Source organism: Homarus americanus, unplaced genomic scaffold (assembly GCF_018991925.1).
Source record: "Homarus americanus isolate GMGI-L3 unplaced genomic scaffold, GMGI_Hamer_2.0 scaffold24260, whole genome shotgun sequence".
NCBI classification, from domain to species: domain Eukaryota; kingdom Metazoa; phylum Arthropoda; class Malacostraca; order Decapoda; family Nephropidae; genus Homarus; species Homarus americanus.
This window is the reverse complement of record NW_024721079.1, coordinates 11,661,443-11,684,279: the sequence shown is the minus strand read 5'-3', so window position 1 is coordinate 11,684,279 and position 22,837 is coordinate 11,661,443. Positions and strand designations below refer to the sequence as shown.

The 22,837-nt window shown below is 47.8% G+C and overlaps 1 protein-coding gene across 1 annotated transcript in view; it reads left to right on the top strand.

Annotated features, from left to right (window-relative positions):
• Positions 1–22,837, top strand: part of LOC121861590 — a 53,108-nt gene that overhangs the window by 11,984 nt on the left and 18,287 nt on the right. The window contains exon 4 of the mRNA XM_042359474.1: positions 22,246–22,318. Coding sequence (XP_042215408.1) covers positions 22,246–22,318 — 73 coding nt within the window. The remainder of the gene's footprint in view (positions 1–22,245; positions 22,319–22,837) is intronic.

Below are 22,837 nucleotides of genomic sequence, written 5' to 3'. Positions count from 1 at the left end.
TTGTCATTCGCCTCTGAATTCTTTCCAAGGATTCTATATCCATTCTGTAATACGGTGACCAGAACTGAACTGCGTAATCAGGTGTGGTCTCCACAAAGCAAGATACAGTTTTAGGATGACCTCGCTAGTCTTGTAACTAACACTCCTTTGTATGACAATTACTTTATTAGCCTTGTTACGAGCAAAAACACATTGTTTACTTGGCTTAGGTTCCTACTTATCATTACTCCTAAATCTCTCTCGCAGTCGGATTTCTCTATGGCATCGTTGCTCATCTGGTATCTGGTTTCCCTGTTTACATATCCTATACTGAGTACTTTACATTTGTCGACGTTGAATTTCATCTGCCATTTTCAGACCATTCGAAAAATTTGTTTAGATCTTCCTGTATTTTGCCGAGTCCTCGTCAGATTTGACATCCTATTTTAGTGTCATCAGCAAATTTACTTATGTTGCTGTCTATGCCGATATCTACCTGTATGTCGTTTATGTATATAATAAACAATAATGGTCCAAGTACTGAGCCTTGGGGAACTCCACTTGTGACGTTCCATTCATACTTTCGTAACTACAACCTATGGTAATTTTTCTTCGTGTTCATATATAATGAAGATAATGAAGAGTATAAAATGCCATATACAATATTTATACATAATATCATCTATACAGCTGTACTATGACTGTGTGTGTTCGTGCGTGTGTTGCCTCGTGATAGAGTGGGCCCCCGTCCAGAAAGGACACTGTACTAACCTCCAGCACTGACCCAGGAGGGCAAGAGAATATGGTTCGAGTGTACGTATGTTACTCTCATTGCCCCCACTAGAGTCAAACTTGGACAAGAGGGGTGATGCTTCCCTGTGGTGATGCTCCCCCTGTGGTGATGCTCCCCTTGTGGTAATGCTCAACCCTGTGGTAATGCATCCCCTGTGGGGATGCTCTTCTTGTATGTGCTCAACCCTGTGGTATTAGGGTGTGTCATAGGAGGGAAGATCAGCTAAAACTAATGGCCCATCACTTTTTTGGTAGATTTTAGTGTATATAAACAGAAAAATTTCAGTTTCAATATTTTGCAACCTTTTGCTAGGTAAATTTTAGCGTGAAATTTATCGAAAATCTAACGTACAGCTGCGTAGTGCATTACAATTAAATAGTGAACATTGCTTTTCTGACTTCATTCTTTAACAACCCAACTAACAATATTTTTTCTGTTTCAGATTCGATGCATTTTATAAGTTGATAATATTTGCGATGGCTGCTTGTGTCAGGACGAGGAACCAAAATCAACCATCTCAGTCACTATCTTGGGTCTGGGAGAGAGCTCTGAAGTCAGGTTACGATGAGATGCTTTGAGAATCTGATTGTTTTTAATCAGGCAAATCAGTGAAAAGAATAAGACTTACAAACAAAGACATTATAGTGATGATATGACCCAAAGCTGTCTTGGCACAGTACACTCTGGCCTAACGCTCAGTTCAAGCCTCCAGTCATAACAAGTCAGAAGATTAGTGAGAGACTGCTAGCCAGTTGGGGAGAAAGGCAAGAATATCTCTCTTGGGGAGAGGAAAACTTGCGATTAAGGACAGCTTTGCCAAGCAACTGGACCAGTTATTTGACATGATGCCTGTAAGTGCCCAATTGTTCTCTGTCCTGAGTTTGGATGCGATCGTGACTATAAATCCGAGGGCCTCTCCTGTATTTGCAAGCGTATGGACACAGAAGATTCCTGTGATCCAGACTGTGGCATTTGTCAAAGCACAGAGAAGACTGGCCGTATGAGGGGCTCTCTTGATTTCTGGCAAAGATATTCCGGAGTCAAGAGACAGGAGGCTGCCACAGAGAGACAGAAGAGGAGAGTTGCCGAGGGAAAAAGGGGAGCTTGAGAAGGCCCAGGGGTGAGTAAAAAGGCCGATGATTGGAGTAAAGCTGATTCAGGATTTAATGGCTTCCCCCATATGGCTGATCCGAGTACTGACCAGGAGAATGGTGACTTTGTCTAACCCAGAAAATAATGATCCCCAACCTTCCAGGCATAAGATTCAGAAATGGGAAAGATATCGAGCATAGCTCTGGCCAGCATGCGACACCATACTGGTCTCAGAGAACTGCAGAGATAGCAACAGCTGCCTCTGGATTGACGGTGGTTTGATAACACCTGATGATGTTCACCTGGTGATAGATCATAACAAAGTAAGGAGAGCTCAGGAGAAACTTGTCAGTATTAACCTAGAAGAGGGAGTTTGATAAGGGATAAGAGAAAAATGGAATCAATTGTTTGTTCTTTGATGGGAGAAGGATGACACTAAAGTGTTCATAGAGGTTGGAGATTCTGACAAGTTGTTCCCTGCCATGGTGAAGGAGGAACACTACTCCTGCTGCAGTGAACCAGGAGGGGGAATATTTGTGGCATTTCACTCCAGAGAAGATGACATCAGGAAACCAGCTGAGATGGTGGCAGATAACATTGTGAACTGGCTCCAGAGACGTAGACCAGACCCTGCAGGCCATTGGAGGACGCACCAGCAACACGAACACAGAATTGGCAGGGGGGTCATACAGTGGATAAACGGAAGATTGGGAGGAAGCTGGTCTGGATTTTGTGACCTCCACACCAACAGGGGTGCCACTCAGACATCCTGATCCAGGAGGGCTGAGATGGCAGACTCTTTCAAACAACAGATGGTCTGGTCCTCTTGGCAGATGCTGGACTCTGCCACTGAGTTAGAAAGTAAATCGAGCTTTGAAAAAAATCACAGTTGGCCCTCCACTCGTGAGCTTGCACATACTGTTATTGACGACCTGAGTACTGACCAGTACTATGGTTACATGATTTGCGATGCCATCAAACTAGGGTCGTACCTGATAGACTTGCTTACCTGCAGATAGGTCAGTCTCACATTCGGTAGCTCACAACGGCTCTCAGGTTACAGAATTTGGGTCGCTCATCATAAACTGAAAGGAACCAACTGGCCACAAGGACTTATTATCAATTCATCGTGAGTGTCTACTTGCCGGTGGTTCAACACCAAGGTCAGGTATCGTTCTCCGAAGGTCCGAGGCATGTTCTCTTCAGCAGGCTCCTGAGAGTCAGCCAGGAAGGTTGTTCAGGTGTGGAGCAGACTGGCAGGAGAGTCTTCCTGTTATGTCTCATCCCGAGGCAGTTCTGCAGACAATGTGCTCTGCAGTGGGATGAGGAGGAGGAAGAGTGGCAGTCAAAAGATCTTGGATATGAGACTTAGGAGGATCTGGGCATGACAGATCAGTTGGTGACAGTTCCTTCAGAGGTCAGGAGAGACTCTGAAGTCAATCTGGGTGCCAAGACCTCACTGATCTCATAGGGTCTGGATAACATCCAGGCTGGCAGTGAGCCCCCTCTTACCTGCAGCCTCACCAATGTTCAAGTCAGAGCTTTCCTGGACAACCCATGCATGTCCCTGCCTGGCCCTCACTTACACCAGAGCATAGAGCGTTGTGTACAGCAAGTGAGCAGGGCCAGCAGTCACGTGTGCAACCAGGAGAGAGGGAAGGCTACATCCAGGCTCAGGTGTGGTCCAGCAGGGGGAGGTGATGGTAAAGAGAACAAGCAAGAAAAGACATGTTCTCTATGGTGTGCAGCAACACCGGGTCGTAAGTAGTAAAACCGGTTTTTGTATTTGATGATTTTGTTTCTAAAAGACTCGTAAATTTAATAAATAATGTCAGATCATTCGTTTCACTATTCTGGATCATTTTTCATCTAATAAATTAACCTGATACATTTACTTTACTTTAAATAAGCCTGTTAGTGGTGTTGGTAAAGGATGGGAATACTGAATTTTCATAAGATTTCAAGTTAAAATTTACCTAGCAAAATGAAAACTTTTCAAAATCTGAAGATATCCATGATTCTGCACATAGAACTACATCATTAGCCACCATGGGCCGATTTTCAAACTAAAAAAAAAATTCGCCTCCGTGTCCGTATGACACACCCTACTGTTACTCCCCATGATGGTATTCCCGCTGTGGTGAAGCTCTCCCAATGGTGATGCTCCCCGTGATGATGCTCCCCCGTGATAATGCTTCCCCGTGGTGATGCTCCCCCATGTGGTGAATCTCTTCTGTGGTGATGCTCCCCCTTTGGTGATGCTCAACCTTGTTGTGTCTCTCCCCCCCCGTGGTGATGCTTCCGCTGTAGTAATGCTCCCCTTGTGATGATGTCTCCTATGGTGATGCTTCCTCTGCGGTGATGCTCCCCCTGTGGTGGTGCGCCCCCTGTAATGACGCTCCCCCTGTGTTGATGATTCCACTGAGGTGATGACCTCCAGGGTGATGCTCGCCCTGTGGTGATAATACCCCCGGTGATGCTTCCACTGTGGTAATGCTCCCCCTGTGATGATGCTCCCCTGTGGTGATGCTCCCCATGGTGATGATCCCCTGTGGTGATGCTTCCTCTGCGGTGATGCTCCCTCTGTATTGATGACCCCTTCAGGGTGATGCTCCCCCTGTGATAATGCTCCCCCCTGTGGTGATGCTCTCTTTGTGGTCATGATCCCCCAGTGGTGATGATCCCTCCATAGTGATGCTCCCCCTGTGGTAATAATCCCTCCATGGTGATGTTCTCCCTGTGGTGATGCTCCCCCTGAGGTGATGCTACCACTTTGGTGATGCTCCCCCTGTGGTGATGCTCCTCCCATGGTGATGCTCCCCCTGTGATGATGACCCCTCCTTGGTGATATCCCCCCCTATAGTGATGAACCGTCCAAGGTGATGTTCTCCTTGTGATGAAGCTCCCCCGTGGTGATGTTCTCCCTGTGGTGATGACCCCTCTAAGGTGAGGCTCTGCCTGTGGTGATACTCTGCATGTGGTGATGCTCCCCCATGGTGATGCTCACATGTGGTGATGATCCCTCCATGTAGATGCTCTGCCTGTATTGATAATCCCCCTGTAGTAATGCTCCCCCTGTGGTAATGCTCCCCCTGTGGTGAGGATCCTTCATGCTGTGCCTGTGGTGATACTCCCCCTGTGGTAATGCTTCCCTGTGTGGATACTCCCCTGTGGTGATGATGATCCCTCCATGGTGATGCTCTGCCTGTGGTGATACTCTCCTTGTGGTGATGTTCCCCAGTGGTTATGATCCTCCATGGTGATGCTCCCCCTTTGGTGATTAACCCTCCATAGTGATGCTCCCCTGTGGTAATGCTTCCCCTGGTAATGCTCCCCGTGGTGATGATGATCCTCTATGGTGATGCTCCCCTGTGGTGATGCTCTCCTTGTGGTGATGATCCCCAGTGGTTATGATCCCTCCATGGTGATGCTCCCCTTTGGTGATTAACCCTCCATAGTGATGTTCCCCTGTGGTAATGCTTCCCCTGTGGTAATGCTCCCCTGTGGTGATGATGATCCCTCCATGGTGATGCTCTGCCTGTGGTGATGCTCTGCCTCTGGTGATGCTCCCCTGTGGTAATGCTCCCAATGTGGTGATGCTTTCCTGTGGTGATGATCCCCAGTGGTTATGATCCCTCCATGGTGATGCTCCTTGTGGTGATTATCCTCCATAGTGATGCTCCCCTGAGGTGATGCTTCGACTGTGGTGATGCTCCCCCTGTGGTGATGAACCCTCCATGGTGATGTTCTCCCTGTAGTGAAGCTTCCCTGTGGTGATGTTCCCCAGTGGTGATGGCCCTCCATGGTTATGATCCTACATGGTGATGCTCCCCTGTGGTAATTCTCCCCTGTGGTGATGCTCCCCTGTGGTGATGATCCTCCTGTGGTGATAACCTCTCCACGGTGAGGCTTTTCCTGTGGTGATACTCTGCATGTGGTGATGCTACCCCAGTGTGATGCTCCACCTTTGGTGATGTTCCCCTGTGGTAATGCTCCTGTGGTGATGATCCCTTCATGGTGATGATCTGCCTGTGGTAATGCTCTGCCTCTGGTGATGCTCCTGTGGTAATGCTCCCCTGTGGTGATGATCTCTCCATGGAGAAGCTCTGCCTGTGATGCTCCCCCTGTGATGATGCTCCCCCTATAGTGATGCTCCCCCATGGTGATGCTCTACCTGTGGTGATGCTCTGCCTGTGGTGATGCTCCCCGTGTATGTCTCCCCCAGTAGTGATGATCCCTCCATTGTGATGCCCCCTTCCCCCTGTGGTATTGCCCAAGTAGTGATGATCCCTCCATGTTGATTCTATGCCTGTGGCCCCGTGGTCCTCCATGATCCATCCATGGTGATGCTTTGCCTGTGGTGATGCTCTGACTGTGTATGCTCCTGTGGTGATGCTCCCCTGTGGTGATGCTCTGCCTTTGGTGATGATCCCTCATTGGTGATGCTCTGCCTGTGTGTCCGCCTGTGTATGTTCCCCGTGGTGATGTTCCCACTGTGGTGATGATCTCTTCATGGTCCCCCCGTGGTGATATTCCCACTGTGATGATCCTCCATATTGATGCTCCCCTGTAGTGATGATCCCTACAGTTGATGCTCCCCCGTGGTGATGATCCCCCTGTAGTGATGATCCATCCATGGTGATGCTTTGTCTGGTGATGCTCTGACTGTCGTAATGCTCCCCTGTGGTGATGCTCCCCCTGTATTGATGCTCTGCATTTGGTGATGATCCCTCCTTGGTGATGCTCTGCCTGTGGTGAGGGTCACCCATGGTGATGTTCCCCCTGTAGTGATGATCCCTCCATGGTGATGCTCTGCCTGTGGTGATGCTCCCACGTGGTGATGCGCCCACGTGGTGATCATCCCTCTATGGTGATACTCTGCCTGTGGTGATGCGTCCCCGTGGTGATGTTCCCCCCGTGGTGATGCTCCCTCCATCCTGAAGCTCTGTATGCGGTGATGATCCCCCCATGATGATGCTTCCCCGTGGTGATGTTTCCCCTGTAGTGATGATCTCTCCCTGTTGATGCTCTGTCTGTAGTGATGCTCTGCCTGTGGTGATGGTCCCTCGATGGTGATGCCCTCTCCATGTTGATGCTGATGGTTAAGTGTTGTTCCCCGAAGAATGCAGTGATGGGTAGGGAAACACCGGGTAACACTGAAGTCCGTTTATTAAGGGATAGGAGAAATACAAGTGGTGACTAGCATGTGCCATGCACGGCTCACACACAGTCAGACAGACTGCTGCCCTTATGGCAGCCTCAGGGCAATGTTTGCACATAACACGTGCAGTGTTGCCCGTAATTATATACATATAAATGCTACTGCGGCACAGTAACTTATTTACAAAGTTGCTACTTGCTTTGTGCTTTTCATAGATACACTAACACCATCTCCTCCCCCTCACGCTCCATAGTCTTTGTCTTGGCGGACTATAGTCTAAAAGTCGCTCCGAGCGTCGAGGTGCACTGGCGGATCCTCTCGTGAGTGTGGGTGACTCGTCCTCGGTGGGGGAGCCAGCAACGAAAGTGTGGGACATTTGGCAACAGTTCCTCCACCAGACACGGCGCTTTCGGCATCCTGTGTAATCACGACCGTGACGCCCATCACTATGCCACTGTCCCAGCGACGTGTCGTCGTCAGGTCCTGTAAGACGCGGACAAGAACTGTCTCCAGCAGCTGAAGAGGCAGACACGGTCGTCGCCGGCCTTGGCGTCCTGGGCACGTGAAACGGCGCGGCGGTTACCCAGCTCTCGGGTCCTGTGGTCTGCCAGTCATTCGCCAAAGGCCTTGGCGTGCGCGCAGGAACGCCAGGGTGACCGCAGGATCTGGAGCAGGGCGTCCTGTGCGGGTGGGGTGGACGCCGGGTTCTGGGCAGCTCTGGCGCGGCGGTGCAGGCGCGTCGCTCTCGGTGACTCACCGCGCACCCTGCTGGCGGTGTACCGGAAACGCTGATCTGCTCGAGAAAGTCTCTGGTACCACGCCTAACTCGCAGTGCTCCTTAACCAAAGGGTGTAGCGAGGTAGGCTGCGTCGATCCATCCGTGACACGACCTGTAGCCTGTTGATCTCCGCGAAAGGCCCACAGCATCAGCATCTGGGAACCGTCAGCATTATGAGTACTGCAGCTCTGGCGGGTGGTCCCCAGGTCGCGTTTGACGAGCCCAGTTTCTGGAAGGTTCATGTATCCACCGTGGTAATAAAGCGGGTATAAGTCATATCCTCGATGTGACCCGACACATCACCGTGTGTGACGCGGATGGTGGGGAAGGGTAGTCCTGGGGCGTGTGATTGATTCACCTCTGATGTGACTCGCGCTGCTGTTTGGGGCTGCGTGGGCCCATCTGGAAGACTCTTACGTCGCGAACCACCCGAGGAAGTCGCTGCTTTCCTCCTGCGTCTCGGGCTTTTGGGCTTGGGTTGGCGGCGCGCGTAAATAGTGTCCATAGCGACCGCCGGGCTGTACCCTGCTGACCTCGTGCAGGGCACCTGTCTGTATCTGGAGCCAGTGGCCGCCGGGCCATCCCGACACAATCTTTGTCCGTGACGCCAGCCTCTCTTGAGGAACCCATGCTGCTTTCCACAGCTGCAACAGGAAGCACCAGGCGGAGGGTGGAAGAACGTGCAGCAGCCTTTCACGTTGTTAGCCGCCCTCTGCCGCCTTCTTGTATTGTGCGGGTAGCTCTCGCAGCAGGTAGAACCCCATAAGGCGGTGGCGGACTGATGGCCTCGTACGACCGACATTCGTTACTACCACCTGGGTGTGGAGGAAGCGTCCAGCGGGATAAAATTAGCTACTTTTCGCTCTTTACCCTGACACCTGCCAAAGATCGATGCTTGATTGGGCTTCCTCACATTCCAGCTGTGCACTGCAGACGTCGATCTCCTCTGAAAAAAAACTCTTCAGCGTGCAAAAAAAGTCGTCAAAGGATTCGTTCTCCGCCTGCTTGCAGCTGGTGAAGCAGCGGCGCAGCTTCGATGTTCGACCCATAACGTGCTCCTGCAAAAGGTCGACACATCCGTCACTGAAGATAGCAGAATGGAGGCACTACGCGTGTGCTCCCAAAACTCTCTGGGTCTCCAGCGACAAAACACATCCGCAGTTGGATGGGCTGTTTTGTTTTGGAGGCATGCTGTCAAGTCCTACCATCATTAGATAATCTGTCAGCATACCGCCTCCACTCACAGCTGAAAGCGTGGCGTCTGGTGGCAGGCCTTGGTGGGGTTGAACAGATGCCTTGGGGCTGTTTGGAGGCAAAGTACCTGGAGATGCTGGTGTGACGGAGGAGGATATTGGCGCCTTAGTGCAGAGTGAGGTGGAGTTAGCGTAGAATGTAATAATTGCATCAAAAGCGACTTTTTCCTCCTCTCTTCGTGTCTCCTCCCTCTGAAGTTCCATCTCTCGTCGCTCGTCCAGTACCGATCCATCACCTCAGAATTGTAGCGTATCGTCCTGCTGGAGAATTGAGGATGAAATCCTGCGCCAGTGGAGGAAGAAGGTGGTGAAGTCGTGTCTCCCCATCTTGACGTTGTCACCCTTCCGTCTTGTGCGTGGGCTGCACTGTTTAAGCATTATATAAAGTGGCGCCTCAACAGCTCAACACATATATATGACATAAACCAAGCAAAAACCATATATGGTCCACTGTTTCTGTCCGTGGTGAGTGCGTGCGTGTGTGTGTGTGTGTGTGTCTGGACAGCAGATGCACGCCGTGGTGGCCGCCAGCCGCCGTTGAATGGGGAGGCGGCAGGGGTGGTTTCGTCCAGTGTCACCGGAATGTGTATCACATTGATAAGGGTATGCCATACCGTGTGCTCCGTGGGTACCACTAAAAAACAGGCCAATGCTCAACTCTCAGCTCTTGACACACACTAATACACTGACACTAACACTGCCACCGTCACTAAAAAGCACTGTGACGGCCCAACACTGCACATCGCGGAGAAACACAGCGCAACACAACACAACACACTATGAGTCGACGCGCATATCGCCGGCAAATGTAACCGTCGGCATTGTTCACACACTTGTAAAGTCCACAGATCCTAGTCACTGCGCCATGATGGTTACAAGTGTTCCCTGAAGAATGCAGTGATGGGTAGGGAAACACCGGGTAACACTGAAGTCCGTTTATTAAGGGATAGGAGAAATACAAGTGGTGACTAGCGTGTGCCATGCACGGCTCACACAGTCAGACTGAGACTGCCTTGCCATATGGCAGCCTCGGGGCAATGTTGCCACATAACACGTGCAGTGTTGCCACGTAATTATATATATAAATGCTACTCGGCACAGTAGCTTATTTACAAGGTTGCTACTTGGCACAGTAGCATAGATACATAACATACAGATGCTCCCTCTGTGGTGATGTTCCCCTTGTAGTGATGATCCCTCCATGTTAATGCTCTGCCTGTGGTGATGATCCCTCCATGGTGATGTTCTTCCTGTGGTGATGATCCCTCCATGGTGATGCTCTGCCTGTGCTGATGCTCCCTCTGTGGTGGTGCTCCCCCTGTGGTGATGCTCCCCCTGTGGTGATGCTCCTTCCATGTTGATGCTCCCTCTGTGGTGATGCTCACCCTGGGGTGATGCTCCCCCTGTGGTGATGTTCCCTTTGTGGTGATGCTCCCCCTGTGGTGATGCTCCCTCCATGTTGATGCTCCATCTGTGGTGATGCTCTCCCTGTGGTGATGCTCCCCTATGGTGATGCTCCCCTGTGGTGATGCTCCCCTGTGGTGATGCTCCCATGTGGTGATGCTTCCCCGTGGTGATGTTCCCCCTGTGGTGATGCTCCCTGGTGATGCTCCCCCCCGTGGTGATGTTCCCCCTGTGGTGATGTTTGATGTTCCCTCCATGTTGATTCTCCCTCTGTGGTGATGCTCCCCGTGGTGATGATAACTCCATGGTGATGCTCCCTCCATGTTAATGCCCCCTTGTGGTAATGCTCCCTCTGTGGTAATGCTCCCCCTGTGGTGATGATAACTCCATGGTGATGTTCCCCCTGTGGTGATGATAACTCCATTGTTATGCTCCCCCTGTGGTGATTCTCCCTCTGTGGTAATGATCCCCCCGTGGTCATGCTCCCCCGGTGGTGATAATCCCTCCATGGTTATGCTCCCCGTGGTGATGATCCCCCTGTGGTTATGATCCTCATTTTATGATGATACATCCATGGTGATGCTCCCTCTGTAGTGATGCTCCCCCTGTGGTGATGCTCTCTGTGGTGGTGATCCTTTCATGGTGATGCTCCCCTGTGGTGATGTTTCCTTCATGGTGATGCTTCCCTTGTGGTGATGATCTTTCCATGTTGATGCTCCCCCTGTGTGGATGATCCTTCCATGGTGATGCTCCCCCTGTGTTGATGTTTCCTTCATGGTGATGCTCCCCCTGGTGATGATCTTTCCATGTTGCTGCTCCCCCTGTGGTGATGATACATCCATGGTGATGCTCCCTCTGTAGTGATGCTCCCCCTGTGGTGATGCTCCCTCTGTGGTGGTGATCCTTTCATGGTGATGCTCCCCCTGTGGTGATGTTTCCTTCGTGGTGATGCTCCACCCGCGGTGATGCCCCAATAGTAAGTTTTGTCAGATCAAACCAAACCAGAAGAAAAACATACATACCAGTATATATGATGTTATTGTTTGTAAAATGTGAGGATGCATTATTACCTCAGGGGCTATTCTTGATACTACACATGCTGTTACCTTGATTACTACCTGTCTACCTGTGTCATCAGTTCTCTGGTATGGAAGCTTTGGTCTTGGCGGGAGGTGTAATGATTGTTATCAGACCACAGTTTACAGCCCAGAGAAGAACAGCACATACAGCAGTGACCGGAAGCGCAGATGTGTAGACCCTCGTAAGTTGACCCACCCTTCGTAATTAAAGTGAGATTAAGACCTGACCCAAGAGAGGTCACTGTCACTATGAACCAGAATTCTCACCACCGCGTCATTAGCTAACCCGGCGACATGACCGTGTTACTCAAGAAGCTTCCCTCCAGCCAGTACACCTGTCACCTGGTCAGACACACCCAGATTAGTGACGACATCTTCCGGCCTGTCACTACCAATATAAGAGGCCTGCAGCTCCTTCCACGAGGAATTATTATTATTATTATTATTATTAGAACAGGGAAAGGGCCGACAGCTCCTTCCCAGAGACAGAAACAGACGGAGACAGACAGGGAGAGACAGAACTCAGAAGAAGACAGGAGTCACGCTCGTCTCTAGTCGAGGGTGGAGGGAGACTTCCCTCACCAATCTCAGCACTGAGTCCTAGCTAGTAGAGTCTCCCACAGGAGACATAGAAAAGTACTCTCTTCAGCAGCACGTGCAGACGGTCCCCGACCACTGGGCTTCCCTCAGGTCAAACGTGAGTCATTGTCTGAGCGATCCGTTAGGGTGAGTTACTTACGGTGGGAAAAGTATCCATTTCATGTTTGTCCCGGGAGTCATTGTCTAGTAACGTCAATATAATGATGAAGTTAACTAATACATAGGTGTACTTAGAATTGGTGTTTAGAAAATTTCCCCTATGAATATAATACACAGTCTAAATAACTAATCGGCAACGCTACCAAATCTTCCTCACTTCATTCTATTACTAAGTAATTCTTACTTTACTTACTTGTAACTCTCAATTTACGCATGTTATACTCCCCCTGTGGTGATGTTCCCCCTGTGGTGATACTCCCCCGTGGTGATGCTATGACATTTCCTCCATGTTGATGCTCCCCCCGTGATGATGCTCCCCCTGTGGTGATGCTCCCCTGTGGTGATGCTCATCCTGTGGTGATGATTCTTCCATGGTGATTCTCCCCCTGTGGTGATGCTCCCCCTGTGGTAATGCTCCCCCTATGGTGATGCTTCCTTCATATTGATGCTTCCCCCATGGTGATGCTCCCCCTGTGGTAATACTCCCCCAATGGTGATGTGTCCTTCATGTTGATGCTCCGCCCGTGGTGATGCTCCCCCTGTGGTGATGTTCCCTGTGTTGATGATCCCCCTGTGGTGATGCTCCCCCTTTGGTGATGCTCCCTCTGTGGTGATGCTCCCCCTGTGGTGATGCTCCCCCGTGGTGATGCGAAGGGTAGAAGCGCATGGCATCAAATGTAATATCCTTAAATGGATTTGGGCGTGGTTACGGGACAGGAAACAGCGAGTGAGCATAAACGGCACTAAGTCCCATTGGAGCAACAGCAGTAGTGGAGTTCCCCAAGGCTCAGTACTTGGACCATTATTATTTATAATATACATAAACGACATAGATATCGGCATAGACAGCAACACAAGTAAATTTGCTGATGACACTAAAGTAGGACGAGTAATTAAATCTGACGAGGAATCTGCAAAACTATAGGAAGATCTAAAAAAAATTTTCGAATGGTCGGAAAAATGGCAGATGAAATTCAATGTGGACAAATGTAAAGTACTCAGTATAGGAGATGTAAACAGGGAAACCAGTTACCGGATGAACAACGATGCCATTGTGGAATCCGACTGCGAGAGAGATTTAGGAGTAATGATAAGTAGGAATCTTAAGCCAAGTAAACAATGTGTTTTTGCTCGTAACAAGGCTAATAAAGTACTTGGGTTCATACAAAGGAGTGTTAGTTACAAGACTAGCGAGGTCATCTTAAAATCATATCTAGCGCTTGTGAGACCTCACCTGAATTACGCAGTTCAGTTCTGGTCACCGTATTACAGAATGGATAGAGGATCATTGGAAAGAATCCAGAGGAGAATGACAAGACTAATCCCGGGCATTAGGAACCTTGAATACAGAGACAGGTTAAAGCATCTTAATTTTCACTCCCTCGAGAGATGCAGAGTAAGGGGCGACATGATAGAGATGTATAAATGGAAGTCAGGGATAAACAAAGGAGACATTACAAAGGTACTCAAACTATCCAACCAGGAGCGAACTCGTAAGAATGGTTTTAAATTAGACAAATTTAGATTTCGGCGTGAAATAGGTAAACACTGGTTTGGAAACAGAGTTGTGGATGAATGGAAAAAGTTACCAAATATCATCATTAACTCGAATACGCTGGATAGCTTCAAACATAGGTTGGATGCTTATATGAGCAATAGGGGTTGTGTATAAACGGGACTGCCCAGTATGGGTCAATACACCCGCTGCAGTTTCCTCCATTCTTATGTTCCCTTTGGTGATGATCCCTCTGTGGTGATGATCCCCCTGTGGCGATGCTTCCCCTGTGGTGATGCTCCACCTTGTGGTGATGGTCCTCCGTAGTGATGATCCCCTGTTCTAGTCCGGCGACGGCGGCTAGGGTGTGTTGGGAGGAGGGGGAGGGTAATTTGAGCCTCGCTAGCGTGGAAGTGCTGTCACTGATTATAAGGAGGTTCCGGCGTTCAGTTGCGAGCATAGGTCGCCCCCTCATGAATGCCCGCGAGGATGGCTATCCTTTCAGTGTCAGTGGAAGAGGCCCAGTTGTGGACCCTGACTTCAAATAACCATTTCGCTACTATATGCCAGACGCTCTCCCGGCTTACCTACTAGCCCCCTTTCCCACTGACTTAGTAGAAGAATTTGAAATAGCAAAACGTCTGGACAAACTGAAGTTAAAACGCTCCACCACCCCCATTGACTTACCAATGAAACTCTTCAAGAAGTTCTCCCCAGAGCCCAAGTCAACCAGCCCACAATCCTTAAATCAGCTACGACCCATTGCAATCAACCCAATACCCAACTTAATCTATGAAAGTCTTGTGTTTGACTGGGCTTATACTGATATTGCAGGCGCCGTAGATCCTCAGCAATTTGGTAATATGAAAATTTCCCCCACCACTCACTGTCGTGTCAGCTTACACGACTACATATACCGCCATCTGGAAAAACGTCTGTAGCTGTCGCCTTCATTGACTTCACCAAGGCATTTGACCTCGTCGACCACAATTTAATCATCAACAAAGCTATCAACCTCGGGTTTAGAAGAAGTCTTATTCCATGGCTTACAGACTTCCTCAGTGACCGACGCCAAGCTGTACGCTTCCGAGGGGCTGTCTCCACCTTTCAGTCACTCACCTGTGGCGTCCCCCAAGGCACCAAGATGGGACCACTATGCTTCTTTATGCTTATCAATGATGCCCTAAGAGAAACCACTTCTCGCTGGAAATATGTCGACGACTCCACCATTGGGATCAGAGTCAACAATTCTGCTCCCTACTATACCGCCCTTTAGGATTTTTTGAACAGTCTCCAAAACTGGGCCACCAACAACCACGTCACCATCAACCATACTGTATGTATATTATGTATGTTGTATGTATACCATGTATGTACTCTATATATACACATTATTTCTCTAGTCAGTAGCTTGTGGCAATGCCCCTGTTTCATGTCACCACACGCTTAGATAAATGTGCCTGGCGACATCTGGAAGCTGCTAGTATACTACTTACCACATGTCGCCTGAGAGGTCAGAGTGAGGTCAGTTGACCCACATAGGAGTGTAGGAACTACCTGCGCTTGTAAGCGCACCCCTGTATATTTCTGTTGAATAGAACCTACAAAACTCTACAGGTGTTTATGTTCGCCCTTGTAGTTAGAACTAAGTACCCCGAACATCTCCACATACCAAGACCATGATTATGCACATCAACCTCTCCTCCGACGTTGTCCCACCCCCTTCCATTACTTTAGGCCCCAACACACTCCAGGTTGTAGATTCCGTCTCTACCTCCTCCGCCGACTCAAGTCCCTCGGAGTTCCTGCACCCGAGCTCCTCAGTGTTTACTCAACATTCATACTTCCCAAGCTCACCTATGCTTCCCTACCTTGTCTTCCTCCCTAAATGCCACACAACGTAAACACCTAGAAAAAGTGCAAAAGAGGGCATGCAAGATTATTCACTCCCCTTCCTACTCCTCATCAAGAAGTGTTCAACACACTGACCCTCTCGGCTCTCTCTGACCATCACCACGGCCTCATCATCTGCAAATTTGGTGAGAAGTTTCTGCACCATCCTTGGCACCGACTCCTACTACCACCCAAGATCCCTCGTCCGAGAATTGCTGTTCGACACCACAACCGCATCCAGCCCATACGAGCACGAACTGATCTCTATAAGAACAGCCAAGTCCCAACCATCGTAAAAATTATCAAGAACTTATAATCAACCAGTGTATTCACTCCCAGTCAATCTTACTTTTTGCACTATCACCATGTTGAAATGCCCTGAAGTTTGAGCTTCTCCCCACCTAGTTATTATATATAATATTTGTATCACTTATGTTACTGGGATATTATTTGTATCACTTATGTTACTTGTATATTATTTGTAAATCAAGAGACCCATTCCCCAATTATGTAACTGTATATTTTCAGCCCTTCGACTGCCATGCTCTTTCAATAAACTGTTTATTATTATTATTATTATTATTATTATTATTATTATTATTATTATTATTATTATTATTATTATTATTATTATTATCACACACACACACAATACTACTACTACTACTACTACTTTTTTTTTTTTTTTTAACGTGGCCTCCAGCCTCCCCCAATAGCCACACCTTCGCCACCATTTATTTACCTTAATATTAAATATCCTAATACATAAGCAACTATCCTATCTGTGTTAAATTAGTTGAGCCGCAGATCGATGCGGCATTCGGTGACTGTAGCCTCATAGTCGATATCTGCAGCAGTTGACGGAGTAGGGGCAGAAGCTCTCGTTCCCCTGAGGCAGAGCAAAGCCGACCGAAGGAGAGAGAAGGACAGTCGACATCTCATCCAGGCTGTGACATAACTTCTGGGCTGCTGCTTCTGTTCGGAGATCAGCTCCGCGAGTCTGGCGTAGAAACATCTTGCGCTTGGGCCCATCCCACCAGAGGTTGTGAACACTAGCGGAGTGAAGCTGCCTTGATCGACATTTTGAATTCTCTCCCCATATGCCCTTCTCTTGTCGTTCTCGTTCCTCCTATGTGCAGCATCGAGAGCTAGGTTACGGTGACAAACGGCCATGGGATCAAAAATCCTGATGTCGAAGAAGGCTCGCTGTCCCCGCGTCCAGAATCCTCGAGCACTGACGTCCACACGGGCTTCGTTAGATGTGTTTGAAGTCCTGTGTTGGAGGATCTCGCCATCCAGTGGAAGGAGGGTCGGTTCTACCATGACGTCCCGGCAGGTTTCCTTCAACATATTTGCTGTGAGATCCCTTACCTCGTCATGCCTCATGCATATGAAGCCCCCCTTCTTGCAAACCATGGCGTGATCGCCATCATAGGAATAGCCACACACGCATTGGGAGGGCAAACCATCTACTGGCCAACCGTACCTTAGAGCAATGGCATCTGTAAATTCTTGTTTGTTAAGGCTGAAACCATTTGCCCTTATCGGTAACGTAGTTAACCAGTTCGAGGCGCCCACCTCCTGCGCTATAGCTACTTTTTTTGTCAAATTTTCTGGAACCTGCAGCAATAGTTGCTGCAACATGTCATTTTGGCAGTGCTGCCGATCTGTTGTAATGGATCTACGGATCTTATTAACTTCGCTGGTGTCCACTTCCCCTGTTGCATTCTGGGCTATTATGTGGTCAGTGAGGGCTGCCGTGAGCTTAAGTGAATTTTGATGTTCAGAGTCAGCAATCTCCTCTGGATTAGTTAGTCCCATCCCTCCCAGTCTTGGTGGAAGTGCAAGAAGTGTTCTTTCTACTGGGGTTAAGTCGTGGTGTTTCACTAGTTTGGGAATGAACTTGACACTGATTGCTTCTTCCAAAGGGTGGAGGAGGGGTCGGATCTCAGGGATGGTACGCATCAGGTAGTTCCAACGATGCTTGACTCCATGTGTGAATGCTACTACTACTACTACTACTACTACTACTACTACTACTACTACTACTACTACTACTACTACTACTACTACTACTACTACTACTACCTTCTTTGCTGTCACTAGGAATCGAGTATGACGACATCCAGCTATGATACAATGCTATCAGTTATTAGAGATGTCACCTTCGTTGGTGAGCTCTGATGTGACTCGAGAGGCCAATGCGGGACTGGCAGGGCCATCCACAAATGTTACACATGTGAAGGGCTACTTCTAGTGTGGGAGGGGAGGTAGCAGCGTCTTTCCGGCGCTGGCGCTTGTCTGCCTCGGTAGTCAGTCGGACTAAGGGCTATATGCAAGAGCAGCCATCGTGTACACAATGCTTTGGTATCCCGATGGGCTGCTCATTGCTCAATCACACAGAAAAGACCGGATTACACTGCTGCCAAGATTCCAGTGCATAAATGACCATCTTATCTATGCCGTCCATGTGCAGAGTCGTGACTAAAGACTCCCGGCAGTCATCTCTGCCTGTCCCAGTCACCGCTCGACTGTCATCATAGAACTTTTGGGGGTATTGGGGTTTTGATGATGATGAGAAATATAATATAATGAGCTGGATAATAGCTATGCTTGAGTTGATTTATGTGGTGAGGCAGGAGCACAGGCTGCAACCACATATCCTGACTCTCCCTTTTCCTGATCCAGTGGTGCAGGTAGCTGCAACGACTCGGGAGAGGTAGAGTTGCAATGGACTGCCGATTAGGGTGTGTCATAGGAGGGAAGATCAGCTAAAACTAATGGCCCATCACTTTTTTGGTAGATTTTAGTGTATATAAACAGAAAATAATTTCAGTTTCAATATTTTGCAACCTTTTGCTAGGTAAATTTTAGCGTGAAATTTATCGAAAATCTAACGTACAGCTGCATTAGTGCATTACAATTAAATAGTGAACATTGCTTTCTGACTTCATTCTTTAACAACCCAACTAACAATATTTTTTCTGTTTCAGATTCTGATGCATTTATAAGTTGATAATATTTGCGATGGCTGCTTGTGTCAGGACGAGGAACCAAAAATCCAGCCATCTCAGTCACTATCTTGGGTCTGGGAGAGAGCTCCTGAAGTCGGAGTTGCCTACATTGAGAGATGCTTTGAGATACGGTGTTTTAATCAGGCAAATCAGTGAAAAGAACCAAAGAACTTACACAAACAAAGACATTGCCAGTGAAATATATTTAAAAAGCTGTCTTGGCACAGTACCTCTAGCTAACGCTCAGTTCAAGCCTCCAGTCATAACAAGTCAGAAGAGATTAGTGAGGAGACTGCTAGCCAGTTGGGAAAAAGGCAAAGAATATCTCTCTTGGAGAGGAAAACTTGCAGTTAAGGACAGCTTTAGCAGCAACTGGACCAGTTATTTGACATATTGTTGCAAGTGCCCAATTGTTCTCTGTCCTGAGTTTGGATGCGATCGTGACTGTAAGACTATAAATCCGAGGCCCACATCTCCTGTATTTGCAAGCGTGAACTGAAGATTCCTGTGATCGAACTGGCATTTGTCAAAGCACAGAGAGAGAAGACTGGCAGTATAGGGGCTCTCATGATTTCTAGCCAAGATATTTCGGAGTCCAAGAGACAGGAGGCTGCCACAGAGAGACAGAAGAGGAGAAGAGTTGCCGAGGAAAAGAGACTTGAGAAGGCACAGGGTGAGGTAAAAATGGCCGATGATTGGAGTCAAGCTGATTCAGAGTTTAATGACTTCCCCATGGCTGATCCGAGTGCTGAACAGGAGAATGGTGACTTTGTCCCTAACCCAGAAAATAATGATCCCAAACCTTCCAGGCATAAGATTCGAAATAGGAAAGATATCCCGAGCAGAGCTCTGGCCAGCATGTGACACCACACTGGTCTCAGAGAAACTGCAGAGATAGCAACAGCTGCCTGGATTGACGGTGGTTTGATAACACCTGATGATGTTCACCTGGTGATAGATCATAACAAAGTAAGGAAAGCTCAGGAGAAACTTGTCAGTAACCTAGAAGAGGAGTTTGATAAGGGGATAAGAGAAAATGGAATCAATTGTTTGTTCTTTGATGGGAGAAGGGATGACACTAAAGTGTTCATGAAAGTTGGAAATTCTGACAAGTTGTTCCCTGCCATGGTGAAGGAGGAACACTACTCCTGCTGCAGTGAACCAGGAGGGGAAGTATTTATTTCACTCCAGAAAGGAATGACATCAGGAAACCAGCTGAGATAGTGGCAGACCTAACATTGTAGACGCTGGCTCAGAGAGGAACAATAGACCAGACCCTGCAGGCCATTGGAGGGGACAGAACTAACTTACGAACTTTTAAGAAGGAATTGGCAAAGGGGGGTCATACAGTGGATAAAAGCGGAAGATTGGGAGGAAGCTGGTCTGGATTGTTTGTGACCTCCACACCAACGAGTTGCCACTCAGACATCTGATCCAGGAGCTGGATGGCAAGACTCTTTCAAACAACAGATGGTCTGGTCCTCTTGGCAAGATGCTGGACTCTGCCACTGAGTTAGACATAAATCCAAGCTTTGAAAAAATCTCAGTTGGCCCTCCACTCGTTGAGCTTGCACATACTGTCTTTGACGACCTGAGTACTGACCAGTACTATGGTTACATGATTTGCAGTGCCATCAAAACTGGGGTCATGCCTGATAGACTTGCTTACCTGCAGATAGGTCCAGTCTCACATTCTAGGTGGCCCACAACGGCTCTCAGGTTCTGCAGAATTTGGGTCGCTCATCATAATCTGAAAGGGAACCAGTTTCACAACCTGAGACTTATTGTCCAATTCATCGTGAGTGTCTACTTGCCAAATTGGTTCAACACCAAGGTCAAGTCATCGTTCTCCGAAGGTCCGAGGCATGTTCTCTTCCAGCTTGAGCTCCTGAGGAGTCAGCCAAGGAAGGTTGTTCAGATTGTGGAGCAGACTGTGAGGAGATCTTCCTGGTATGCTCATCCTGAGGCAGTTCTGCAGACAATGCTCTGCAGTAAGGATGAGGAGGAGAGAAGAGTGGCAGTCAAAAAGATCTTGGATATGAGACTTATGAGAGGATCTGGGCATGACGAATCAGTTGGTGACGATTCCTTCAGGGTCAGGAAGACTCCTGAAGTCAATCTAGGTGCCAAGACCCTCACTGATCTCATAGATCTGGAAAACATCCAGGCTGGCAGTGAGCCCCCTCTTACCTGCAGCCTCACCAATGTTCAAGTCAGAGCTTTCCTGGACAACCCCATGCATGTCCCTGCCTGGCCCTCGCACACCCAGAGTATAGAACGTTGTGTACAGCAAGTGAGCGAGGCCAGCAGTCACGTGTACAGCCAGGAGAGGAGGGAAGGCTACATCCGAGCTCAGGTGGTCAGCAGGGAGGTGATGAGTAGAAACAGAAGCAAGAAAGACATGTTCTCTATGGTGCAGCAACACCGGTCGTAGTAGTAAACCGGTTTTTGTATTTGATGATTTTGTTTTCTAAAGGAATATTGAATTTAATAAATGTGTCAAGATCATTCGTTTCACTATTCTGGATCAATTTCATCCTAATAAATTAACCTGATACATTTACTTTACTTTAAATAAGCTATTTAGTGGTGTTGGTAAAAGGGTGGGAATACTGAATTTTCATAAGATTTCAAGTTAAAATTTACCTAGCAAAAAATGACAACTTTTCAAATCTGAAGATATCACATGATTCTGCACATAGAACTACATCATTAATATCATGGGCCGATTTTTCAAACTCAAAAAAAAAAATTCGCCTCCGTATGACACACCCTACTGCCGATAGCCCCGTTTGTTAGGTTTCGCCTCCGTAGCCTGTCCATCTTGCATTTCCCTCCTCCGCCGGTGTAGCCTTTGAGTTCACGTGTTAGTCACCTCTTCCTTCTATTTCGTCATTGGGGTCTTACTGGATATCTGTAACCATGTCTGCCTGATACAGGGTTCCACTGCAGATATTTCATTCAGGGTTTACTTCTGTAGCCTTATGCCTATCAAGGTTAATCTGCAAGGCAGCAGGGCAGTGGTTGGTGGATGCCAGGGCGTGTCCACATGCCTATGCGCCATCCCTTGGGGCCCACTGCTGCTCTGATGTCCCCTGCTGGTGTACCCTGAGGCTGAGAGGCACCTAATTATTGTGTGTTGCCACGAGGAGGCACAGCAGGATTCCTGCTGGTGAAGAAGCTGTGTACTGGTTGGGGAAGACTTATGCAAAGCTGCTTTCATGTTCACCACGAGGGCTAGCCAGCTTCAGTATCTGAAAGTGAGAGGAATCAAGCATTGCCTTCACTTTAATACTAACATAATGCTACCACACTAGATGCATTAACTACCCTCCCTGTGCGCGCTCACACATACACACACACACACACACACACACACACACACACACACAAATTGATTCAATGGTAAATAAAATGGTAATGTGGGATACTATTTTAGCTTATATTACAAATATAAACAATATACGTCTTAACAAAAAATATCACTTTTGCTGAAGCGTTGGTACGGAAGAATTTGATGTTGATTTTTACTTGTTCTCTTCCAGGCGATGTGCATCAACCTCCTTTCCATTGTGTTCGACATTGTGAACCTCGCACTGTATTGGCCATTATTAATGAGTAAGTATTGGGTAACTAAATTATGTTGGAGGTTATTGATAAGGGTTATGATAAAGAATCAATACAATTTTTATGTGGTCACCATTTCTTAATTAGCATTAGTTTGGAATGAGATCGAAATGTTGCAAAACGATAATTATCAGTGCAATGCACAGTCAACAAAAAAATTATCTTCTCCTTTATGGTGTTATACAGTATGACACACTGGACCAAGAATTCCGAACACTCATTTACATAGGTGATTCCTGTTAATTTCTCTGTATTAACTATATGTGATAAAAAAAATACATCATACTGGTTATACAATTCAGCACACATCCAGAAATACCAACATTTACCAAATTAACATGGCCTCAGTCAGAGATCGTTGCAAAGGCCATCAGACCAAGGGATGCAGAACGTTTTTTTGCAGACTGCACATTTCATTCAATTTTTGTAGACCTTTAAATACATAGTGGAGAGTGAAGAACAACACAGACTCTCCTATTATTTTCTGACATTTATTCTATGTGCTGTAAA